Consider the following 27071-nt stretch of genomic DNA (forward strand, 5'->3'; position numbering starts at 1 on the left):
AAATTAAAAAGAAAGCTGATACAACAAGCTTCTATCCAAGTCCTTATGCAATGTACTGTAGTTCCTGTTTTAATTTTAAAAGTGCTTCCACAGATCATACCTGATAATGCTGGCATAAACACAGATTTACATTGCTTCTTCAGATTTTTATATTGAAATAACTCCGCGTTATACAACTTGTTTGTTGTTCCATTGATTCTCTTATGTTTAAAGCACTTTCAGCTCTAACAGGAGAATCTTACGATCCAGTATTTGCATTCCATATTACATATATATACATATATTAATATGTACTTATATTTTCACATATGGCATGCTCCACTTGAAAATAAAATTAAACAGTATATCTCTTTTTTACTTCTGCAAATAGAGCTAAAATTGAGCTTGCTAATAGATCACAGTGAAAAGTCTATTTCAGGCAAAGAGTAATTAGAGCTTTTCACTAAAAATTAAGATAAATTATGTGTCATTGTTTTTACATTCTTTTTCATATCTTCTCTTCATACACATTCTTGATATGTGTGTCTGTTGAAGGGGCCAACATAGGAGTATCTTAAGCTGAGATGTCGATGTGACTTCTGCAGATCAGAGACTTCCTGAGAATCCAAATTTGTTATTGTATTGTAGGATTTTTATGAGGAAAAGAAGGATGACTCTAGTGGTCTCTACTCGATAGCTGTCATCCAAGAGAGAAGATTTGGTCTTCTGGCCATTAAAACTAAGCTTTCCCAGACTTACAAAAGCCCTGACCAGCTTAGAACAGGTTTATAAAGCTTGCACACATTTGCTGTATTGAAGGGAGTGCTCTTCTATTCAGGTGAAAGTGACAAGATAAAAATATTCCAGACCCATCTGTTGAATGGCTTTCAAGATTCCTTGAAATCAAAATACAGATTCAATCAGTCTGCTACTGGGGATTTCTAGCAATTTTTAGAAATATACAAGTTTATCTTTGAGGAATGCGAGGGGCAGTAGGATCTTGTCCAAATGATGGCATGGTATACCTTTCTTTGTGTTGCAGATTATATTTCCATAGGTAACAGTTCAAATGCTTTCTGAATCCACAGAAATACTCAGTGTTTCTAGGCTAAAGGTTTTTTCCTATCACTGGGAACAATCAAGGTCGAAGTCAGTTTGCCTGAGTGTTTCAACTACCGTAGCCTATGTGCATGTTGATGGGAGGCTGGAAAAGAGTTGCAGTCCCTTTCACAAGGTGTGTGTTAATGCTGGGGAATGAACTAGAAAGAGCCATAAGGCCATACCTCCTGTCAATAATCTGTTTCTGCCTATTTATAGTCCAAATTATTTCAACAGAGCTACCTAGCAGCTATAGCACGTACTAGTCGATCTTTATTGCAGGAGTAGTTGCTGTTACGGATATTCTTCTACAGTGATCTGTAAAAAATATATTCAAAATTTTTTGTGTCTTTCTAATTTTAAAAATATATATAGATAATCAATAGAAGAGTGAATGAATCTTATCTTTAGGAAGCTACATGTTAGGTATAATGGCTGGTGTGGAGTTAGGTTTTGATGTTGAACAACAAGCTTGTCTGGGTTGCAAGTAATAAGGACTTGCCTTTGGTTGGGGAAGGGGCAACCTGGCATTGTGTTACCAGCATTTGGTTTTGCAATAGTTATACAAGCAGTAGAAAGGCTGAAATATTAATTCTTCTCATTAGATGAAAGAAGAGCTAGACTTGTGGATGAAACATTTTTAATTATTTTCTGTGTACTTGAATTATGTAGATAAGTAATGTAATATAACCTACTTCAAATGCAAGAAGAAAGATAAATGAAAAACATGATTCTCTAAACTGACAACATGATACTTGAACTCAGATGCAAAGAGATTGTTTTCATGTAACTGAATAATGCTTAAGGTAATACATTTAGTTGTAAAATGAGCTTCAGTACTGTTTTAAATGTTTCCAGAAGCTTGGGAATACCACACATTTTATTTAGATGCAGTTTAAAAATTGCACAGGCCTTTTACAATTCTGGGAAGTAAAACCCCAAAACAACCACAGCAAAAAACCGCAACAAACTAACAGCTGATACAGTTATTGTGATTCAGTGAAGTATGAAGTTTCTACACTAGCAGAGATTTTTCTGAAGACTCATTAAATAAAGAAATTTGATTTGCTTATGAGTATGAAAGTTCATGCGTTCTCCTTTACTAGAATTAGGCATTTGCTTCTTCATTTTTCTACTTGTCCCCTCTTTGTTGTAAAATCTACTAAAAGGGCTGACTGCCCTTCCAAAATTTGTCACCACAATCTAGCTTTTCTTTTTCTAGATGAATGATTCTTTGGACTTCTGTACCACATCTGTAATACAAAAACCCCATGATTCTTCAGTGACTACTTGGACATTGTAGACTCAGGAGTTTATTTCATTTGGACAATTTTTTTAGATATATTAAGTTCATAGTTTGTCACACTGGAATATCTAACCCTAGATATTAGATTTCATTAGTGTTATGATTTCTATGATTTTCTTTTTCTGCTTGGGGTTCTGCCATGGAGCAGCAAGTAACCAAAAAATGTAGATAAATGGTTACTTACCTGCCTGCCCTCCTAACAGTTTGCTGAATAGTATACCTTTCTGAAAATGTTACAGTGATGTGGTTTCCCAGTTGAACTGGTAGCAGCAGGAGTAGTGATCTGCTAGTAAAAGTTGGACCTGGGTTGAGGTGAATGTTGGTGAGAACTGAATCAATAACAGGCAGTTTGTTCAAATCAGAAGTCAGATATTTTTCACTTTTTCTTCAGCTCAGCTAATCAGAAAAGGACTGTTTCACATATTTGGAAAAGAATCGCTTGGCATTGCCAAGATGCTAAAGCAATCAGGAAACAAACTTGAGACAGCAGTGGGGATGAAAACGGAAGAAATTCTTTCCTTCCAAGCAGAGTTCTTTCACTATTCATTCACAATGATCAAAATTCACCATGTGCTTGAATTCTTACAATACTGTAAGACAAAATACTCACATTAAAGACAAAAGCAGTTCTTTTGCTAACAGTGTAAGTATTTTATGATATTTTGGAGAAAGTAATGATTCTGTCTGCATTGTTTAAGTGGACATATGATTTGCTCAAGAAACACATAGGAACTTGTGGCTGTGAAACCTAAATATTCAAGGACTTTTTTTTTTTAGACTTCTGTCAGAAACTATGTCTTTCATACCTTCCACAAGTATTGAACTAAATATTTGTAAATTTTATCTTGAGAAAAAATTTGCCCTCTTCTTGGGTTTTTGAATGCAGTAAATTACCTGCAGCCATTGAACTTTTTAATTATTGTGCATAAAATCAACACAGCCCATCTTGATTACAGTAAAACTAAAAAAACTTAAAATATTAATTTTGACTCATTTTTTATTCAGCAGAAACCTTTCACTTTGAAAATAAAATAAAATATTAACAGATTGTTATTGTACCATTAGGCATATATATATATTCTTGCATACTGAAAGAAGTGCTATATCAAGCCTACTGATGAAGATATGGAGGCAGATGAGAAAATTGTCACTGGTTTTAAGAATCTAAAAAAACCCCTTCTTCCTTCTATGACAATTTGAGTGATTTGTCAACCTCATTATTAAAAATTCATGCCTTCCTACATGAATTTGTCTGCAGCTTTTAGACAATACTTGTTGTGGCTTTCTTCACTATATTAAAGAGCCCTTTGCTACCCGGAGGAGCTTTTTTTTTTTTTGGTCTCCTCTTGTTCTCTTTGAAACATTTATGCTGTAATCAAGCCACTTTTTGGTCTTCCTTCATCTTTCTTTTGATTTCCAAACAGATTGATGAGCTCTTTGTCAAAAATCATTTTCTCTTCCCTCTCCAATTCTAAGTAATATTACAAATAGCAAATTCTGAGTTGTGAGCTCGCTGAGATCAGTAAGATTTGGGCTCCTAAAAGCTCTAATGAATTTGCACTAAACTCCAGTCCTTATCTTTTTTATTATTTATTTATTAATTCATTTATTTATTTTAACCTTCTAGAGCATTACTTATCTATGTTTAAAGCAGTTGAGGTAATATCAACCCTTTTAGATTAGGTGATAAATTCAGTTTATTTCAGTAAATGCATCAGAGATGCTGCTTTTCATGGTTACAGTTCTCCAGGAATCAGGCCTGGCCCACTTCTCTATAATTTCAGAGATGATCTCAGTGTTTCTTTTGGTAATCTATGAATGCCAGATGGTTCAGTAGATCTGTGAAAATCTGCTTCCCAAGAGAATTCCAAGACAGATTTTCATGCCTCTTGAAGTGTATTTTGTCAAGGAAACTTGAGGGTCTGTGTGTGAATTTGCCTTTGTTAGTACCTTGTGGATTTTTTTGTGGCCAGTTTAAAATGTGTTAACTAAGACAACATAATTATATGGACTAAGAAATCATAGACCACTTCTGAAGTAAAAAGCTTTAGAAAAATATTTTTTGCTTGTGATTTCTCTTCTTGTTTTACTTATTTTACTTTCATACCTGTTCTGCAGTTCAGTTTCCATCTGACTTATTTATCTTGTTATTTTTAAGGGTACTACTCTCTAGGATAACATTGGTCAACATTTTCTTTCTTGGAAAAGAAAATATAACCTGGAACACGGACACCATTTTAGCAGTCTCTGCATTAATTAGTACCTCTGCTTATGTGTGGTGCTGAGCTTTTTTAGCACGGTATAATGAAAAAATGGAATTTTCAGTTAGAACTGCTGAAAGAGAGCATCACTCTATGGGCTTGCAACTTTAAAACAGGCTTGCTTTGGTGAATATGTATTGAAGCAATCACCTCTATAAATGAATAAATATGTATATATATTTTTTTTTCTCAATTTAGGTTTAACAAAACCTGTACTATTTTGAAACAACTCAGATTAAACTGGAAATCTAACATGCAACTATATTCACTGTGCAGTTCCATGTTTAGAATTGCCCACTGACAAAACAATTCTAACAACTGTGCTACAAGGGAAATGTAAGTGTGCCCAAATCTCCTCTCGATGAGTGACTTTTTACTTGGGCATTTTTATTTTAATTAAGACTAAAAGCCATAGCAGGAAAGTAAAAATATTTCATGAGTTTTGAGACCAAAAAAAATCAGCTATCTCTGTGGTGTCAGACTAACTTTTTCCCAGTGTAATACCTGAATTTTTGCTTTTCCTTTGTTTTTAGAAAGCATATACAGTAAGTCTGCCTTCCTAGGATATTGTCAATATTTCATCATTTGCTTCTTTCTGTCTGTTCTGGGTCAAGATGATTTTAAATGGTTTCATCATTCTGAATTTTCCTTTGCCAACTTGAGTTGTAGTACAACTGAATCAAAAGCTTTTAACTTTTAGTTAAGTAAGATCATAAAATGTTTTTTTTACCTGATATCTGCATAGACCTGGAATGGAGAAGGAATCCAGAACCTCTTGTGTTTAGGGACAGAGGAAAACTCTGTTCACAGTGAGGGGAAAAATGCATTTTTCTTTTGAACTGGAAATTAAATCATCCATGAAAACGTGATAAAATCAGATGTGTACATACTCCTTTAGGTGTTGTAGATATGTGCTGTGTATCTGAAACTGGAAAAAAAGCTACTTTTTATTCTTCAGTTTATGAATTACTCCTTTTTCAAGAAAGGAGGAGATTTGCTGTAGGATCAAGTAGAACTATGGTAAGTGACACTTTATTGTGCCATAAATTGAGTCTCTCCTGATGGGAGAGGATTTGCTGAAAGCCCTTGCAAGGAGTTTAAAAGATAAAGCAAGACGTCTTCTGTAGTTTCAATGCTTCTAGGTAGTTGTTTATTAAGTCTTACCAGAGAAACTGAGCCACTAGTGTGACCCAGGTACAGCATGGAAAGAGGCAAAGTGAGAGCGAGAAAGCCTAATTATCAAGATTTACACAGCCTTTTAAAGACATTTTAACCAATAGTTACTAAAAACGTACATTATTTTTACTGTCTTACCAATTATTCAGTAACACGACTAGGAACTGCGGAATTTTCTATCCAATCAATCCAAACTACTTTTACTGCAAAATATGGAGTGGTAGAAGAAGGAGAAGAAGGTTTAGAGAACAACAACAATCCTCCATTTTGATATTTTTTACTCTTATCTATATACTACAAAGAGAGGCCTAAAACCTCTAAATTTTCACCCTGTGACAATCTTACATAGTAGTCTATCACCTAATTCACACCACTGTATTTTCTAGTTGTTGTCTGACTGTTGGTAATTTTTTCCAAGGTTTGAAGCTAAAACAGTGTTGTTCAGGGGGGTAAGAACCCTTAAAAACAGGCAGAGAAATATTCTCGGCACTCTGGGTTCCCACAGTAAGGAAGAACCCTCATCAAGCTGTGCAGTAATCTGTTCCTTCAATACTATAATTTGATGAGAAACTCTAGCAGATTATAAACTATAAAATCAATAAGACAGCTCAGTGTGACAAATAGGTGTTTGTTTTAGAAAATTTTTACAAAGTGAGACATATGATATATCTGCCATAATCCTTCATGACATTGTCTACTAATTTGGTAAACTAAAGTATGTGAGGTGGTTTTTTTTTGTTTTAAGAGTTTTTGCTGAGCTTGGTCTATTTTTATGTTTTTCATGGCAAGACTTGTGACATGTTTATTTTTAGTTACTAGAAAAATAAAACATCCATCTGGTGGTCCCCCACAGTATTAATTTTCTTGCTATTATGAGCTCTTTCTTAATACTAACCGAACCCAGGAAATCCCAGGAAATTATTTTTGAGACTATTTTTATCCCTGATTCACTTTTACTAGGATCGTACTATTACTATCATGAATGTGGTAAGTCAGATAATCAAGCTGCTTATGGCTTATGTTGTGGCAAGCTGAGAGGAAAATATGCATCATGCAGGCCTTCACTGGTCATACTGAAACAAATAACTGGATGCACATAATCAGCTAACTCAAAATACAACAAGGCACAGAAAGATTGAGGTCAGACATGCTAGAATGAAACTGGGGTCTTTCTGATGTATGTATGCATGCGTGGGCCGAGAGCTGTAGTGCTAAGCATGAACCAGATACTCTGGCATGGGTCAAACTATTTTTTTTCTTGGCATTTTTTAATGGTTTGGAATAAAAATTGGGAAATTAAAGCTAAAGCACAGAAAAATTTAAGTGCAATCTGTGCTTATTTTTTTAAGTGTAAAGCACCACTAAATTGATAATTCTGATTCACAGAATTAAAACATGAAGTTGTTCATACGAACATATAAATGTTAAATAGTATAGATTGAAGTCTTGTCTGAAGCCATTGTAACACACACAGATTAATGGAATATTTCTGGAATACTGGCTTAAAAGGTTGTTTCAAAGCTGTGAACTCCATTAGTATTTTCTTCTGTGTTTTTCAAGCAGTAGGACTACAGCAAGCTTTAATTGCTTTCCTGTCTATTATCCAGAAAAGCCTTTGGGAGTATGGGAGCTTCTGCTTCACTTATAGTACTTGACGGCAAACAGAAATTTTGACTCCTCAAGGAAGTGATATATATACAGGATTTCTCTCCAGAGTGTGGTGAAATGCCCTGTGCTTGACTGACTTGAGACAAAAGCTAACACTATTGTAAGAAATTCAGGTCTTTTTGCAGTAATGGTGGGCTGATGCTTTACAGATCCATCCTTGTAGCAGGGATGAGAACATCTACCTTATAGTAAATGCTAAGGGAAGACTTTCCTTTCTCTGGGAAATTAATACTTTTCACCCTGATGGAACACCCACTTTAAATGTATTTTCCCATGAGCAATAAAATTAGGTACCACGGTTCCCCAAAAAGTGGTATGTTCTCTGTCATGGAGGGACCTGGAGTCCTGCATCTACCTTGGCTGTGCTGGTTCAGTGTTACATCATGCAGGTCAGCCAGCTGGATATTGCTGATTGTACCAAGAAGGTCATTCACCTTTGGTAGAAACAGTCAGTCCCTGAATAAGAAATAGGAGGCCATGGAGAAAGAAATCAATAAGACAGACACTAATGTAAGCTAAACTAGTATGACAAATAGCTGTTGTAGAAATGGTGTAATAATACTTCTCACTTCTACAAAAAGACACGGTTGCAGGAAACTTCTTACCTTTTCATGAGGAGGTCTGGCAAGGTTTGCATTGAGACTTCTCTGGTTATATTTCATTTGGTTTGTCTTTCTCATTAAAAACTTTATTGCCATATTAGGCAACCTTCAGATATTCTTTTTCCAGTTGTTTCTTGAAGAAGCTCAGCTAGAAGTGACCTCTACTCTTGTGGAAAGGAAGTGTTAATTTTTTCATACACAGTGAGACTTGCACCCCTCTTCCCCCTTTTTTCTCAGTGGTGCATGTTTGTGTTTTTAGCAGCTCCTTTGCTATTTAGCAAGGAAGGTGTCAAAAGAAGATTAAAAATAGGAAAATAGAAAACTCCTATGTAAAAAAAATAGAATGGGAAAACTTGTTCTGGTACACAATTTCAAGTATTGGTCTGTGCCATAAGGTTCAGACTGTGTCTTCTGAACTCCTGCCATTTCTGCCTTTCGTCAGCAAGTACAGAAGGATGAGCCGGAATTTGAGGTTGGGGCAGCAGAGTAAGTTTGGAGATACTTTTGAGGGAAAAATCTGCTTTCACATTTATTGCACATTGGACAAATTTGAGCCAGTGGCTGAATCCCATCTGCAAGCCTGAATTCATGCTTGAACTAAGGGATGTGATTGCTGTTAGCATTTTCTTTTGAAAGAGTCTCTATAAATCCAGTATTTCGCTTGACTTAAAAGCATATGTATGAAGAATACTGTTAATACCATTCATAAATTTCAACTGAAAATTGTGGTACTGTTTGCTTTTTCATTTCAAGAGCTTTATCGTAACTGACTAGGCTGATGTAATGAGTATTCCACAAAGTTTCGTTGTGCTTAGCTGGGAAGTGTAATGTGAACACACCATGGGTGATAATGGCTGTCCAAGATGCTTCATACATGTGATGGTGGATGTTGCAGGTTGCAGAGTTTGCACTGATCAGATAAGGCTCTAGTTCATGGTTCTGTGCCATTTCTAGCTCTTGCTGAAGCTGTTCTGTAATGAAGAGGGCTATCTACCTTTCTCCTACTGGTTTAAACTGTGGCCAAATGATTGCAGGATTGTGCCATGGGATACTGTAAGTGGAAGTACAATTGCTTGGGTCACCATTTGGCAGATGAGGGGAATATTGATTGAATACCTTTTGAAATTATAAGTTGATGGAGCCTGTGGTATAGGTGGAATTAATAATAGCTGTACTGCTGGTGAAGAAACATAAAATCAACGAGAATTAGTAATTGTTGCAAGAATAAGTCCTAGCATAGATTTCAACAAACCTTATGTCCCTTAGCGCAGCTAAAGTTAACAAGAGTTTTCTATATATTGCAGGTGTTCATATAGTATAAAGGTTACCATGGAAGTGCTAGACTTTGTATTAAAACAGGATACTCACTTGTCCCTTTTACAGAAAGCAGTTTCTGAATCTTTCACAATGACTTGAATCTCGTCCTCCTTTTCATCTATATTTTTTCTTGTCAAGATTAATTATTCTTTTCTCATGCTTTCTAGTTCTCTAGCAAAAATACTTTTCTATCTGATTCCTTTGCCTGGTAGTAGTAACGTCTTTCATTTGTTTTATTCTATGAAGTTCATTTTCACTTTGCCTTGAAAACAGGCTTTCTGTTCTTGCTCCGCTGTTTTCCCAACCAGTTTTAAACATTGATAAGGATTGTGAACAGACCTTCAAATGAGGCCTTGTACAATATTATTATTTAGTATGTTTCCATATGAGATACTCTTTGTCTCACATAATTTTGTTATTTTAACCATTTTTCTAGCCAGTGCAGAGAAATATGTCTCCATGCAAGGCTGAAAAATAATTTCAATCAGTATTTTACAAAGCATTACCTTAAGAAACTGGCAGAAACTGTATAGAAGTACTGTATTTACTACTCTTTGTTTTTTTCCTGAGACTGTAGATTGTTTCCCAGACTGGCATAAAAGCTAAGGCTTCTATCAACTGAACCAGCTTATGTGCCAATAATACCCTTGGCAGAAATTTTGGAGCTGACCATACAGAGATTTGAGAATCAAAGTGCAGAGACAGTGTATTGAGATTGAAATGCTAACTTGGTAATGTGTAGAGGAACATAGAGAAGCTTGTCAAAAGAAAAGAGCCCCAGATCATTCCTAAATCATCAGTTTGACCTAAATAAAACAGACCTCAGTTCTTGTAACTGTACTTTTCATAATATGAAGGCAATGCTTAGCATTGCATCTCAGCTTTTGCAGTATGATTGCAGCACAGACATTACTTGCATTAATGTAGTGTTGAGCATGATAAAGCCCTTGACATCCATATGGTTTATTTGACCTTTTCACTTTGAATGAAAATCTAATTGTTTTTTGAAAAGGCAGAAAAATGTAAAAAGTAATCAGCAAAAGTACTGTTATGGAATTGACTCTTGCAAGCAGGAGGTAGGGGTTTTTTATATCCTAAATATCAAATACAACCACAGATGCTTAACAAAAAAGGCACTTCTTTAATGCAAAAGCTGAGTGTGCTGAAACAAAGATAGAAAGCATTCCATCAGCAGATGAAGATGATGAGCCAGCATGTTCCCTAGTAGGCCAGAAACTCAAAACCAGCGAAATATGTTTCATACTGATGAGCTAAATTTGCACAGTAACTTAAACTTTAAATACAGTCAAGTCTGTTTCAATCACCAGTTTTGTTTGCTAGACATGACATTGTTCAGTAACGACACAAGTTAGTAATATGGAATCTGCTTTGAAATGATCAATTTCTAGCTTACATAGAAGAGGTCAAAAATACATAAGCCTTTTCCTGGGTTTTGTGAGTCTCTTACAAAAGTGTGTATAATATCTTCATTCCATGCATACAGATTTGCAGCTGATGATGAACTTTTTATCTATTGAGGCTTTGTAGCAAAATTGAGGATCTTGTACCTTGTATGGCTAACTTTGCTTTGAATAGTTATTTCCAGCCACCATTTCTTTGTTAACAGAGAAGGTAGTTGTAAAGTTATTCTGAAAATCAACTGGAGGGCTTTGTAACACTGGAAACCTGGACAGTGTACCCAGTTAAGTAATACATAACATCTAGCACTGCAACTAAATCAGAAAATAGGGTTTGCTGAGACAGTCCTCATGGAAGTGGAAGAGGGCTTAACATCTGGTTTTGCTTTCCTTTAAAGAATTTGGGTGTATATTTAATACCGAAACATATTAAAGAGTGTAGTTCCTGGAATGATACAGGCCTTCCTTGATTTTATCCATGTACCTTGAACATATTTTCCAGGTCACTGGAAAAAGGAAAACATTGTATACCTCTTTTAAAAGAGGGGAAAGGAGGGCTCCAGGAACTACACACCTGTCAGTTTCACCTCTGTGCCTGGGAAAATCATAGAACAGATCCTCCTACAAGCTATACTAAAGTACAGGGGGGTGGGGAGGTCATTTGAGAGGCAGCACAGCTTCACGAAGGGCAAGTCCTGCCTGACCAACCCACTCAACTACATCAGTGGACAAGAGAAGGGCTTCAGATGCCATTTATCTGGATTTTGGGTCCCTTCTAACCCAAGCCATTCTTTGATTCTTTGATTTTGAAATTGCCTTAAATCTATGGCTGCTGTAACACAACAGCCTTCAGGTGTTCTAGGTATAGAACAATTCTTTGCCCATACGTGAATGTAGAGTAGAGCAATGCAACTTACACCTTCTCTCCCTCCTGAGAGCATGTTTGTTTAACTGAGCACAAATAGGCATTCGTGGGGCATTTAAAGAGTACTGTTTTACCCCAGTGACAGTGAAGCTCACTTAATGTGAAAAGTCCACCCTCATTTTCTTAGTCTTGAAGAACTAATTATTTGCAGACTTCAATATTGAATTTAAATACTTGAGTTTCTTAAGAAGCTTTTATTCAGAAAGTAGAGAAAAATGAGTGATTTTGTTTACTTGCCCAAAACAAGCCGTAATTATTGGCAAAGAAACAGCTAAGGCAAGAGATTATTTGTTCTGAGTGTGATTTGCTGAATATCACATCTCCTGACCTTTGATCAGATGAGCATTATTGGAGATTATTTGGATCAATGATGGCATATGAAATACTTCAAGTATCTGTACACAATATATCTGATTATAGAAGATTAGTACCTGTAGATATAAAATGTCAAATCTGCTGTGCATATTTAGGCCTTCCCAAACATCTGTTCAGTGAGATCTGAGGTTGTTGTTTTGTGTATGCTGAGGGTTTTTTGAGGTGAGTCTACACTTAAAAAACAAAATTTAAAAGACCATTAAGGAAATTAATAGTTTAATGTGAATAGGACATTTGAGATTTCACTTGTAAGGCTGAACAAACACTTGGTTTGTTATTTGTCCAGAAGCAACTAAAATTAAATTTGTAAGAAAGTATACATCTGTTCTGCTCCAGAAGTTGAGATAAACCCCGTTTTTTCTTAAGATAAAAGATGAGAGGTGAGAGCTAAGAATATGGAAAATGAGCATACTGGGTAGAGAAAAGAGCTCGTCTGTATACTGGTGTGATTCAAGAACTGAAATTATTTTCATGACTTCTAGTATTTAGGATATAGTTAGGCTACTATTTTTCTTTCTAAATGGAAGTTGCTTGAAGACTTTTTCTAATAGCCATTAGTATGTGTAATATTTTGTTTTCATATAGGAATTGAAAAGTTAATTTCTTCAGAGCCGCAGTGTATAATACACTACACTGGTTCTTCTTTACTCCATTTTCCCCAGCCCTCACTGGCTGATGTTTTGTCTTCATGAGAAAAAAGCCATGAAATCTTTTAATTTACTGCCCTCTTATTCTCTGTGTAGTAATTCATATGGCACTTTCTTTCAACCTTTCTCTGACTTTCCTTACTTCATTTTCTTTGTAAGTTTTTAAACAGATCATTTACCACTTTGCCAAGATGCTGCTGTTTTAGGCCTATGTAGGCCTTTAGACATAGTGAATGATAAAGCCTGAGAATAGACATTGCCCAATAAGGGCCCAGTAAGTGAATCTCAACATTATAATGTGGTTTATTTCTGCTCATCATGACATTGTAACTTGGATAACTCAGTAATTTGACTTAACTTTTGTGCCTCCTAGCTGTGACCATGAGTTCAATATCACCTTTGTGGCTCTGAGCTGCAACTTTGAGCCAAAGCTGACATTACCTAAATTTGTTAGAAACGACTTACAAATGGTAAAGCCTCCAAATTCAGATATCATGAGAACATGGACCATGATTGCATTAAACTTCTGCATCCATAAAATATTAAAAATATACGTATCCAGTGAACTTAATGACGTCTTACTCTCCAGGATGCCAGTTTTCAAAAAGTCATATGGAATGAGATTCTGTGTCTGTCATGTTCTTATTATTGCATGTGGTCATAAAGGGGACATTTTGAGGTAGTGTTGTTTCAATATTTCATGACTTTGAAATTTTTCTTTCTTTGTTTACATTCCAGGAAGCAAATGACTCAGTCCTTTTTCATAAAAGATTTACATGATATATGCAAGAGGTTTTTAAATTGGAGGAGATATTCAAACTGGTAGTCACATCCATTGCAAACCATATATTTTCTATTTCAATAACAGAATACTGTTTTCAGTTGCAGTTTTCATCATTTTGATTGCTTTCTAAAATCATGAGTAGAAAAATTAGTTGTAAAAAAAGATTACTTTTTTAATATGTGCATGTAGTAATAAATGTACAATTCTGTACTTTTGTAACTTTATTTCTTTACAAATGAGAGTATCTTTTTCTGTGTTTCCAGAGCTGTTCTGTGCAAATTTGACTGTTATAAAATAAATGAAGTAGTTTCCATTACTTTGTTTCTAAGGAGACACATTTAGTTGCATGCATGTATGCTTTCAGATACTGAAGCAACTGCTTTTAGATTATCAACAGTTCTAGATTGGTTTTAGAATATCAACAAAGTATCTTCAATTGTTTCTTTGTTCTAATTCAGTGTGACTCATTACACTTACGATCAAGACTACTATTTATTCATATATTTTGAATTTAAAACTAGTATTCTTTCCTGTTTTAAAACTCTTTACAGCAATTACAAAATATAATAGTGAGATAAGGTGTGAGATCCTTAACTTTAAGGGACTGAACAGCTTTCAGGAAACTGGTATGTTGGGATGATTAGTGGTTTCCTCAAAAACCCAGCACTAAACCTTACATCTTTCTGCCACACCTCCTTCTCAGTTCCCTTCCAATGTTTCTTTGACTATCCCTGATGCAATTCACGTAAGAAATTAAATCTCTTTCTTAGCTGCTCTTCTACATAATGGTTTAGAAATAGACTTAAAATATAATGAAAACCAAGAGGTAAGTTTAGATATAGTAAAAGGTATATACTCCCCAGTATGACTGATCATACATAACCAAGATGTTGGATTTGTCTCATTCTTGAAAAAATGTGCTGTATCACTGAGGCTTTAGTAGTTTCAGCTTCATAATTCTTTAGAGAAAAGAGCAACACAGAATTAGCGTTGTATCAGACAACATGCCATCCAGTTTCTCTCTCTGTATCAGTGGTTCGGTACATAATTAATGCTTTGAATTCAACCTGATTAATGCTGTTCTTAATTATTTTCTAAATTAATATCCACAGGTAAATTTTAGGCTTGTTTCCTTAGTCTCTTTGAAACAGCTGCACCATTTACATCATGTGCTAGTATTTTTTATCGTCTTTCTATCTAGTATTTATCAAGGCACTAATCACAAAGACATCTTTATCTTCCCTCTAAACTTTTCATCCCTCTAGTCTTCTGTTTGCTACTTTCCTTTTTTTTTTTTTTCTTTTTGTAACCTTCAAGTAGGTTCCATTATTGTACACATAGGCTTCTCTCAAAATAACTAATATTAAAAAACCCACTAATATTAAGGCAGTTTATGGAACCAATGACTTTTTGGTGGATTAATGATTACCAAACTAATGAGTAATATCTGTGTTCAGTACTGTATTATGTTGAATTCGAATTTGGTTCTGGGTTTAGAGTTCTGGGATATGGAATACATCCATTCATTTTCAAAATCTGTCTCTCTGTATTTAAGTTTCTTTAAATTATGTACACATTCCCTTAATTTCTTGATCTTTGTTATTAGTTTCTGTAACTTCATTAAGATTCTTCTAAATGGATTTGACCCCCTTAGCTCTGTGTTATATAGCTTTATCACATATTTTACATTTAGCTCAGCCTTCAGCTACAAGAGTGGCTCTACTACATTGCTAATGCTTCTCCTGTTCTTGTACTTCACCTTCCTATGGCTTCCAGTTCCTTCAGTGCTCTCTGCTCTCCTTTCCCTCCCATTTTTCATTTGCTGATTTCTTCATTCATGGTTATCTCAGACCTGTTTAAAACCACATATTAGAAATTGTAGTTCATCCTTCTGTATGTAACCTGCTAGATTAATATACATCTTCTGTTTTATTTGGTAATACTTGTGATCCCTGAATTCTATTGCTGGGCTGTGTCTGTAATTACCTTTACATCTATATTTTGAGTGTGTCACTGAGAAGTCTTCCTTATTCAGCCGTCTATTTTTATGCTAAGTTTTCCCAGCTAGCTGTCCTTTGTCCCTTTTAATTTGCTAGATAACATTTTCTGCAAAGAGCTATTTCTATTTCTCCTTTACTCGAGTATTCTTTTGTCAACTAATTAAGAATTCAAGATAAAAATTGTCAAGTAGAATCTGGAACTTCCTCTTGCTGACCCCTGCAGAGCTCACATGTTCTTCAACTTGAATTTCTTAGAAGTTCTCACTTTCACTATAAGAGCAATGAGGCCTATAGATGTTCTCTGAATACCATTTTAAAGATGCAGCCTTTTCTTTCTGTCTCCACTTTTGTCCACACTTTTGTCCTATTATGATTCAATTGTTGCAACATCCTTCTCTCTGACCTTTGCAAATTCAATATTTCTTTACGTTCATCTAGATTCAGTTCTTGCTTCAAAGTTAATTTCCTGCCCTATCATTTTGCTCATCTTTTACATTCCTCCACTGGCTCTCATGTTAAGTATGTCTTTGAGCTCAGACAGAACCTAAAGCACCCCCTGACAGATGCAGCTTTCACCTCAGTCTTGTTAGTATTACAGGTTTAACTTAGTGGTCACCTACCTACTTTGAAGTTAAACTTTAACCATTTCTCTGTCTGCCTTTAGGCATCATCATGGCCCAATGCTGCTGCATTCCCCAAGTCAGAATTTTAGATCTTTAGTTCCTCCTGTCATGAGCCCTAACACTACTTCAGAAAGCTATCCCTGTCATTAGTAGTTACCCTGATGCCTTCAGAATTTACTACATGCCATTTCCTTTGCCCACCCTTGCTTTTCATATTCTAATGTATAATATGCTGCATCCAGCAGAAAATGTATCTCTCTGGTTTCTGTAGCCCCTACTCAAATCCTACCTGAAATATAGCTCAATAAACCTTGAGGCTTCTTGAGCTCAAACAGAACCAAAAGCACTCCCTGACAGATCCACCCTTCATTTCAAGGTTTCTTGAAGGCATTATAAAGCAGGAAGGGACTGTAAGACCCCTAGTAACTGAGTGCAGAAGCTGACTAACTGTTACTGTCTGGATTCCATACTATTATTTTAGTTCCACCCTAAAAGCTGGCTTTGACTGTAAAGCAGTAACTCATACAGCTGGGAATAAGCCATAAGACATTTTTTTCTCTTTTCTATTTTTCACTTGTCTTGCAAGGAGCCAGTGTTATGTTTTAGTTCTTAGATCTAGATCTGTCAGTTGAGGAACACAGCAAATGCAGACATACCTGTAAGATACTTACTCTGGCCATTTACTGCCTCACCTCATTTCTGGTATTGCTTGTCCACCAATGAATCTTTCTCTTCAGCCCCTTATTTCACTAAACTCTGATCCAAGTCTTAACAGTAACCCTAGTCACTCTGTCAGTCCTAGACTAAACTGATTTGTGTGCCAGTGCAACTCCCTACAACACACTGAGCCATATGTTGACAGGAAGGCCCTGCCAGGAAGCATCGTCAGAGAGATGCGGGTTCCTACTAGGAGTGCTCCATGCTGGCACTCCCCTAGCTGGATACAGGCTAGTCAGTGTCTGACAGGAAGTCTGCTCTGTCTGGCCTGACCATCAGATGATGCTGACAATGTGACTTCCATTGGTATCAAACTGGGTTTTGATTACAGCTGTTCCAGTCCAAACTGCCTACAATACAAATTTTCATACTGCTTTTATACTTTCAGGTAACTTTATTTCAAAAGTCTCTTTGAAGTTTTTCACCAAATTGCACAATGGCTGAGGTTGAAAAGGACCTCTAGATATCATCTGGTCCAACACCCTTGCTCAAGCAGGACTGGGTCTAGACAGCTTTTTTTGGATGAAAACTCCATCACCTCTCTGGACAACCTATTCAGTCACTCTTAGAGCAAAAAAGTGTTTCCTGATGTTCAGACAGCACCTCCTGTGTTTCAGTATGTAGCCATTGCCTCTGTCACTGGGCATCACTGGCAAGAGCCTGGCTCCACCCTATTTTCACCATTCCTTCACATATTTATAGGTACAGATAAGCCTTTTCTTCCCTAGGCTCTCTCAGCCTTTCCACATAAGAGAGATGCTCCAGTCCCTTCAGGTTCCACATGGCCCTTTGCTGGATTTTTTCCTGCGTGTCCTTGTTTCTCTTGTACTGAAAAGCTTAGAACTGGACTCTGCACTCCAGGTGTGACCACACCAGTGCTGAGTAAAGGAGATCACCTCCCTTGACCTGTTGTCAATACTTTGCCTAATGCAACCTGGGATGCTGTTTGCCTTCTTTGCATTGCCTCATCTATAGTTGTTGAGTTAAGCTAATGGTTGTCTTCCTCTTTAACAAGTTTGGTTGGAACCTGATGACAGTCTTCCTTTTTAATATGACAATTTGGAGCAAACATCCTTCAGGCATTTTAGTGTAACCAATAAAGGTATACACGCAGTATTTACACACACAGTGGTATCTTAGCAGATACCACTTTCTAAGGTGGGCATTAAAATTTCCTATCATGTCTTCATTGTTAAGGGCACCATCATTTTTTATTCAGATTTGCAATGGGGCCCAGTAATTGACCTAGTTCTTTAACCTACTTTGGATTCTTTCCTGAACTCTGAATATAAACTCAGTACTAACCCTTTCCAAGCAAAAGCCCATAATGGGTAAAGAACCAATATTTGTCTGTTCACTGCTGCTTACATCTCTCATACTAAACCTATGAGCAATACCTGATCCTTTCAATGCCTCTGAACAGTGTATTAGTTTACTAAACCTTTCTGATACTTGATATGCTTATTTTCAAAAGCACAGATTTTTTCACCTGCCTAATCTGTTAGTTGTTTTCCATCATTTTGTCTGTTTGTTGATTTTCTCTTACTTCTGCACCAACAGGGTCCATGTGGTTGCTTATTTTTCTAGGTCTCCATTTAAACAATGAGACTTGTATTACAGCTTTTCAGTAAGCTGGCGCTTTTTGGTGGAGCTTTTGTGCCTGCACTAACTTCTGTCATCTCTGTTGCTGGAGACTCATCTGACTTGTAACATTCTGTGGCAGTCCATTTACCAAAGGAGATATTTAACAAAGAGTGCTTAATATATGGACAGTCAGCAACAAGAACACAGTGGCAGTGATCAGTCCTCTTGATCAGAAGGCTTGTTGGTGGTGACAATTGAGTCACAGGGTCCTTTTCTGCAAGTTCTTTAATATGGTTGTGATGAACCCAAAACCAGCAGTAATAGTTTATGTTAGTTCACTTATAGTTTCTATCATATAGTTTTTCCTGGTTTTGTCTGGGGCAGAGTTAATTTTCCTCTTAGCTGGTAGTGTTAATTGCTAGTAGTGTTGTGTTTTGTATTTAGGATGAGAATAAAGTCGATAATGTGCTGCTGTTTTAGTTGTTGCTGAGCAGGGGTTACTCTAAGTTAAGGACTCAATGGCTTCTCATGCTGCACTGTCAGCAAGTGGGCTGGGGATGCGCAAGAGGTTGGGGGGGGGGACACAGCTTGAGTTCTTATCTCAACCCATGAGTCCATGAGTTTTCTTACTTATAGCCCTCCAGATCTCTTTCGCATCCCACTGAGGGGGGGCAGGGAGTCAGGTGTGTGTGGTACTTAGTCACCATTTGGCATTAAACCATGACATCAGTGCACACATGACCCACAAAATCATGCTAGTTCTCAAATTACTGACAATTAGTGAAACTTGCAAAGTGCACGTTTAGCAATCTCACCACTAACCTCAAGTACATGAAACTTACTTCAGTTTTATTGCTGTGTCCATGGCCAAAAGCAGCACATCTTCTGCAAGCTGTTCAGCATCAGGCATTTGGTGGCTGGGGGATATATGCATCTATGCCAGTAAAATTAAGTTTGGGGCCCACAGCTGAACTGTGTTCCAACTATTCTGTGTTCCAACTCAGATTTGGGTTTTGAAAGTCTAATAAGCTTAAGCCAAAATGATTACAAATGACTGTTCTTCTCTGAAAACTAGTCTTAGAAACAGCCTATGGCTTTACTAATATTTTATAAGCTCACATTAGGATAGTGGCTATTTTATTTACTAGTAAATTAAACAGTGTGAAGGCATGGGCCCAAGCACTGTAACTCATTTAGTTATGTGATTGTGTTGTTAGAAAATGCCTTGGCATTATTCTCACCTTCCACTTTCACAAATAATTCCAAGATGTGGTTCAGTTGTTACTCCGGTATAGAAACCAGCAGGCAGTTTGCATGTGGCTTTTCTCTCTGGTCAGTGTTTACTGGTATGTGTGTGGCCAGTCTATGCCAGCTGGCCTCTTAACTGAGTCAGAGAAGTGTAGACAGTGCATCTGTTCTACAGAGACTTTACAGAAAATGCTTTTATTCTGCGATAAATGTGCCATAATTAAAAATAGTTTTATTGCTCTTTCATTCACTCTGAGGCTGTATTGTAGCACACCCAAGAGGCCATAAATTCACTCTAGTTTATACCCCTCCAAGTCTTTTATCTGTAGCAGTGTTCCTTCACAAAATCTTCAAATCATTTTGGTATGTAAAGATGAATAAAATGAGAGGATATTGTGGTCAGAGAAGTTTGCTGTCAAGCGTATGCTATGCCTGTGTATGCTGGAGCATTGAATATATATGTTGGCTACTGTGCTAATTGATCTTCAACCAAAATTTCTATATTTCTGTTTTGATCACCGTGTTTGTGGAAGTGTGGTGTGTATATTCAAATACCAATAACAAATAAGGATTTTCTACGATGTAGTTTGTTTTTCTTGCAGTGTGCATACTCATTAATCTCAATGATTTTAGTATCATATGCTGTATGTAGCACTGTAGCACCATCTTGTGTGAGCTGCAAATGTGGTTTCTGTATATGCATTCAGCAATCTTCATGTGGAATGTAACAATTTTATTTAAAACCCTTTCATATAAAACTGAAATTGGGAAAGGAGAACATGAAATAGATCCTCGTTATAGTCTGTGCAGTAGGTTTCATAATAGTGCATGCATTTAAGATACCTCATTGTTGGGATGACCCATATAAGTATGAAGCATGGGATGCTGAACTCTGGAGGCAAGAAATATGCATTCTGTCTGCTTTGTGCTACAAGACTACATAATTAAAGCACAGAAATTGGAATATTTATGAGAATACTATACTCATATTAACAAACATAGCAAACAAAACTATAGTATAGGAAAAGACTGCTAGGGAAAATTAAGTAGAAATGGCTATGAAAGAGCTGACAGGAATAAAGCTGAAAAATGCTTTTAAATGATTGCAGGGAGCAAATGGGGCAAGGACACGGAACTGAGTGTTCATATTCAGCTGTCGTGCTTTGAGGTTTCTCTATGTTTGGAAAGATGCACGTGTACAAGGGCAGAAAATGGGAAGAGAAACACATAAAACAATTTTGTTTATATGATAGAGCAAACAATAATTGGAGGCATGGTTGTGGTGCATTGAATATACTTCCTACCCTTTGCTATCTCACACATGGATCTTTTTTTCCCACCTTTTCATGCTTTAATTTGTGCCTCGTTTCATTTTTCTTCCTACTTTTACAGAGCCAATTTCAGAATACTCAGCAGTTTGTGTAAGAGGAATTTCAGTATTATTGCAGGTTCAGCCATGGAGGTGGTAACTACTAGTTACTACCATTGCTATGAGTCCAGCATATCATAGTGGTCTTGACAGCTCTTCTTCTGAATGTAATGAGAAGAAGCTCTCACATCACTTAGCACTTTCAGTCTTCTCTTTTGCTCTGTCAAATATCTAATTTTTCCATATATATTTGGGGAAGTTTTAATTATATAGTAACTCCGATTCTCTTTGAGTGACTATTCATTTAGGTGATGGAAACACATAGGTTTAAGAACTCAAAGTATAGGAATTTGTTGCATTCACAGTGATGTATAAAAGGAACTTTTACCCATGTGTGCTGCCTGAATGTGGCACAGGGGTAAAACATACCCTTCTTCCTTTTTATATGCAACTGAGTCATAACTATTTTCATGCCATACCACCTAAAGGGCCATAGTATTTTCTGACTATTCTTCAATTAATACTAGGAGTAAAAAGTTGATTTTTTTGCTTTTGTGGGTTTTTCTGCAATTTCCTCAATCAAAATATCTATCAAACCACACTGTGCACGGGAGCACATCATATCATCCCAAGTACATCAAATGTTTGAATTCTTGGAGGAAATTCATATAATTGCTAAATATTCAGTCTATCAGGGTTTCAGATGTGACAGTAAAAGAGCTATTTAGAAAAGCTGCATTGCTGCCTTTTTTGGTAGGAGTAACTGATTGAGATATGGACCTGATAATCATGGTTTTATTTTCACATCAAAAGAAATAGTGTTGTGTGGCTTTACATCATGACTATAGATAGCAAGAGAGAGAGAGACTGTGTGATCAAGAAAGACAGCATTTGACTTCTCTGCAATCAAATCTCTCCCAGCTCATGGCCAAATAATTTTGTGTTATTCTTTGATGATTGCTAAAAGTTCAGATCATGAAGAGAAAGCACTGGCCTGTAGAATGAACATATATATTGACAGATGCTGGGAAAAAAAGCCCTGTGCTGTTTATGCATACATTTGTGGTCCATTGTTCTTCTCTGTCCTCTTTTGGCTACAGTTTGTGTTTATGAGCCTTAAGGAAAAAGAATTTTTCCTCTTTCTTTTGAAATGAAAAAAGCAACCAGAAGAAAAGATCTGTGTCTGTCAGTTGTTGAAGACAGACTGCAAACGTTGTATAAATGCTTCGCTCACCACCCTTTCTAGCTCTGCGCTTGCAATGTGTAGACTAATGAGAGCTTGGATTTCCCCTTTTCCAGCAGTTTTGACAGCAAGAAGGTGCAGCTAATGCTAAAAGCCTTTAATCTTGCATGCTTGAGCATTTATGCAGCCATCATGTCTATATGAGAAATACATCCTGAAATCTCTCTACCTGACTGTGTAAACATTATTTCCTCTTAACTAATCTTCCATTGCACCTTCCGTTTTTCACTTTTAGATTCACTCATGTGAGAGATTTAACTGTTTTCTAAATCAACATTAATCTAATGCAACTACCTCCTGTAACTCAGACAGTTGAAGGGATTGAGAGAAAACATAATTATTATTAAATTGAAGATACTCAGATTAAAAGTTCAGTGGTAATAAACATTGAGATATTGGCTAAAAATTTTCTACAGGAATAGAGGATGGATAATAGTATCCAAGATTTTCATAATTTTAAAACTATTTTAGAAGACTCATGGCATGATTCCACCCCCAGCTGAGGACAAGAAGAGTTATCTAAGAGATTGGTGTAAAGAAAATAAAAGCCATTTGTATATGTGGCCAAAAATACTACTATACAAACCAAGTCATTTCCAGTACATCAAACTGTAATCTGTTCCTTCCACTGGCACATTTTGTGTGTTCTGTTTAACGTCTGAGATACACCAAAATCCCAGGTACTGCAAAACCTATGGAACAATAAGGGAAGTGCTGTGGATATTTTGTATTTTTATATCCTGAGTTTTGATTAAAAAATCAAATTTTCTCCTTTGAATTTTGTACTTTCTATGAAGAAGCTGTCACAAAGAACACAAACAAAACTCAAATCTGAGCAGTGGCTCTGATAGGAGTCGTTCAGGAAACACTCATGCTTTCCTCAACACACCACTTTTGTTGCCACTGTCTCTGACTGTACGAGGCATACAGAAAAATGGCTGATCCTTATTTTGTACAGAGTATAATTTTATTAAATAGACTGTACTATTAGGCTGGAATTAAAATTTCTCTTACCTAAGAATGTAGCAGAAATGGAGGGGATTTTTCATTAGTGGTTTATATGCTCACATAGATTATTTTAGTGTCTTTGTCACCCTTTTCTACTGTCATTTAAGGATATTCTGCTTAAGAACTTAGTGTATGTGCTGACACTAGTAATTTCCTTTTAGTAATTTCCTTTTTATTTAATATTTTTAATTTCAGATAACTCTCGGAGTGATCCAGTAGAAGTGACTGCACTTTATTCATTTGAAGGACAACAGCCAGGTGACTTGACTTTCAAAGCCGGAGACAAAATCACAGTGACAACTAAAACAAATTCCCAATTTGATTGGTGGGAAGGAAGAATAGGAGGAAAAACTGGCATCTTTCCAGCCAATTATGTTGCCATAAGTAACAACTGAATTTGTACAGAATAAAATGTTGAGGCAGTAATATATTTACACTCAAAAATATATTTTAATTTTTCAGATTTTATTAAAATGAGATTTTTGATCAATACTATTCTAACAAAAAAAAAAAATTAAATGCTTTGAATGACCATAACTTTCCCCTAAATTTATTTCTTAAGTAAACAGTAGGTGATAGTCAATTTATAAGAGCATTATTTTTGAGCAAGTTGCTCTATAAAAAGTAATCCGATTTGCGTATAGTTTCAATTCTGTCTTAGTATATGGATTAATTTTTCACATGAGGGAAAAGGTTTAGAATTAGACATGCTGAAAAAATGTTCATTTCTATTAAATTGTTATTTATGGTCTCTTTCCATAATAAATGCTCTTAAATTTGCTTCAAACCATGTCTGAGTCAGAGTTCTTTACTTGGTAAATACGGATGTTTTTTCACAGGTATGGCAGATAAAATCACCTTCATACTTGGTTTTAAAAATCACTCTAGATATTGCAGTTTTTTAGTAACTACTTTAGATCTGGTCTGTAATGTTTCTCATTGTTAGGCACACAAAGATCTTTTTTAAAACAAGTCTGTGACAATTAAGCAGTTCAGCTTCTCTGATAGCTTGTCTTGTCCTCATCTTTGGAGAATTTAAGCACTTCTGGAAGTTTGTTTAGTAAAATGCATGAATAGTCCCTCAGAAAACATACAGGCTTATCCTTGATTCCTGTAGGAACTTGTTCCACAGGTCTCTCTATCCACAAAATAGAGAAATTTCTGCTTCACAAGTGAGCTTGAATCCTTCCTGCTTCTTCCCATTTAAAACTTTTTTAATGTTTAATCTTTAAGAAAAGAGCAACATAAACTACAGAGTGAGTAGAGTACATTTATAACAGGGATGATATAGGGAAGATATTTCTGTAGGATAGATGTGATAGTAATGTATAGCACCATCATTCTTGGGTTTCAACTTCATTTTGAGTATATTTTTAAATCAACTTTATTATACAGATACTGCTTTTAAAATTGATGTGACAAATCACAGCAGAAGTGAGAATGAGATTTTGAGTTTTTTAGAACCAGTTTCGTTTCCTTCTCAGTGCTGAATATCCTGAATTTGCCTCTTATATGGAGTTAATGCCAAAATGATAATTATGTTCCATCAGTCTCAGGTTTTCCTCACTTGAAAATGTATTAAGTCCTTGTTTCTTCTAACTGTGCCATGAGGACCAGAAAATCAGTATGTATGATCTTTCCAGCAACCAAGGCATAGTTGATCTGTTATGATCCACTAATCTATCAGGTAATCTTTAGGTTTAAGTTATCTCATGTGAATGGTAATGGTAAGGCTAAGCCCAGTGTAGATGAAGACTTAGCATTAGGAAGTTATTGAATTCTAGTTATTGGGAAAAGTTTCTGGATTTCTTTCAGCCAAAATACATTTTGATAAACAAACTCAAAATGAGACAGAAGAGACTGAAACCAGAGTCAAATGTGTTTACAGCCTTTCAGTGAAAATCCTTCATATGCTTTTCCTCAAAAAATCAGAGAGAGACCTATCTTCAAATAGATACCACCACCAAACAGATCCACACTGCTTGCACATGTTTTTTTAGTAAATATTTTCTAGCTAGTGAGAAAGAGTTATACAACCTCAGGTAGCTGCAGTGGAAATGCACACTATGCTTTTAGAAGGACTGCTGTAGCATCTGCCAGTTTGAGGTGCGAAAGCAGGTTCTGTGTTTACCTATCTTTGACAGACTGCATCTATTGCTTCCTAAGCCAGAAAACACCAAATAAGCCACTATCAGGACCCAGTGAACAGGATTTCTAATAGTGTGATAGTCCCAGAAGCTTGATATTGTCACATATTCACAAAGAATAACTCCTGCATTTATGATATCCTGTTGCTGCACTGTAGCTACACAGTTTAAGCTGAAGCATCCACTAGCAGTATTCTGCTGTAATACTTCATTAGTCATTTCCAGAATGCTTGCTGCTTTTTCAGCCAGTGTACTTGCTTTTATGTAGAGTTGTTAAAGCTTCTTAACTCATCTCAAGTGTCTTCTTCCATGAAACTGTTGGAATTTATGAACTTGCAGCGTAAAATCTTTTTATTGTTTATGTAAATTCAGTTTCTTGGATTGTCCTAGCTGTTTGGGGAAAATGAGGATTGTCTAATCTCAGTGTTCATGATATCTGTGGACTGTGCAGGATATCACTGATTAATTGCTAAATCCAAGCTGCATTTTGAGGAGGAAATATTAAATGGAAAGGATATCTTATAACTGGAATGTGTCTTACTTCATTTAAATGTAATAGAGGAAAGAGAATATTCAGCAAATTAGCCTAATTCAAGAAAGGCATTGGTTGTCAGAACCAAACCTTGAAGCACTACAGAACTCTACTGCCTGATTCCAAACATCATTGACACAGGCTGGATTAGCTCAGATCAGTGGGCTTAGGCTAATTCCAAAAGGGTTTTTACAGTAAAAACACTTTACAGTAAAAGGCAGTCTGCACATTTCAGTAAACTAAGAGATCCCTAAGGAAGCTGGTATCTCAGGTTCTCAGCAGTAGGTCTAGGAACAAAAACCTAGAGATGCACAGAGTCACCCATGAAACGTGTTCTGATAAGAGAGGTTTTCCATCAATGAAAATCCATGTTATGTGTTCCTTTGCTACAGGATGCCTGACCAGATCCAGAAGAAAAATACTGAAGAAGATGGTGCTTCTGGCATAATTTAATGAGTTATGAGGTGCCTGGTATCCAGCTGTTAGTGGGAGTTGGGATGATAGATGTCTGCAGCACCGCATCAGTGGAATCTGTACTGGAAGAGAAGAATTGAGTTATGGAGCCATGGGATTCCCTCAATGGGATACTGTCCCAGTTTGAGACAAACTTGGAGGAACGTCCAAAATGAACATCCTCTGATAGAAGGCAGGTTGCAGCCATCCCTCCCCCACCAGGTTCAGGAAAAAAACAAAATTTCCTTAGAGGAAAGTGAAAGGAAAAAACCCTATTTGTTTAACAGACACAATGCACAATGGGAAAAGAATAATGCTAAATAATAAAACCTCTTACTGTGGAGAGAAACCTGGGAAGATTTTAGAGTCCTTTCTGTGGGTGTTGTGTCTCCTCTTCAGAGCTGGGTTTTCGCCGTAGGCCCCTCTGGGCCAGAGATGTAAGGTCACCCAGTGTGTTCTGGTATTGTTGAACAGTCCAGAAGAGAAGAAGAAACTGAAGTCCCAGGAAAACAAAGGAGTTTCCTTCTCTCTCTTCCAAGAAAAAGAGCCAAGAGCTGGGAAAAGCAGGAAGGTGCTTGCCTCCGCCCTGCA

At 36.4% G+C, this 27071-nt stretch overlaps 1 protein-coding gene across 5 annotated transcripts in view; it reads left to right on the forward strand.

Annotated features, from left to right (window-relative positions):
* The window catches only part of SH3YL1 (SH3 and SYLF domain containing 1), a 47930-nt gene extending 23792 nt beyond the window's left edge, over positions 1 to 24138 (forward strand). For all 5 annotated transcript variants that reach the window (XM_048296163.1, XM_048296166.1, XM_048296167.1 and 2 more), the window contains one exon: positions 23544 to 24138. In XM_048296163.1, coding sequence (XP_048152120.1) covers positions 23544 to 23743 — 200 coding nt within the window. In that variant the 3' untranslated portion in view covers positions 23744 to 24138. The remainder of the gene's footprint in view (positions 1 to 23543) is intronic.
* Positions 24139 to 27071: the final 2933 nt, after the last annotated feature.

The sequence above is a fragment of the Corvus hawaiiensis genome, chromosome 3 (assembly GCF_020740725.1).
Source record: "Corvus hawaiiensis isolate bCorHaw1 chromosome 3, bCorHaw1.pri.cur, whole genome shotgun sequence".
Lineage (NCBI taxonomy): Eukaryota > Metazoa > Chordata > Aves > Passeriformes > Corvidae > Corvus > Corvus hawaiiensis.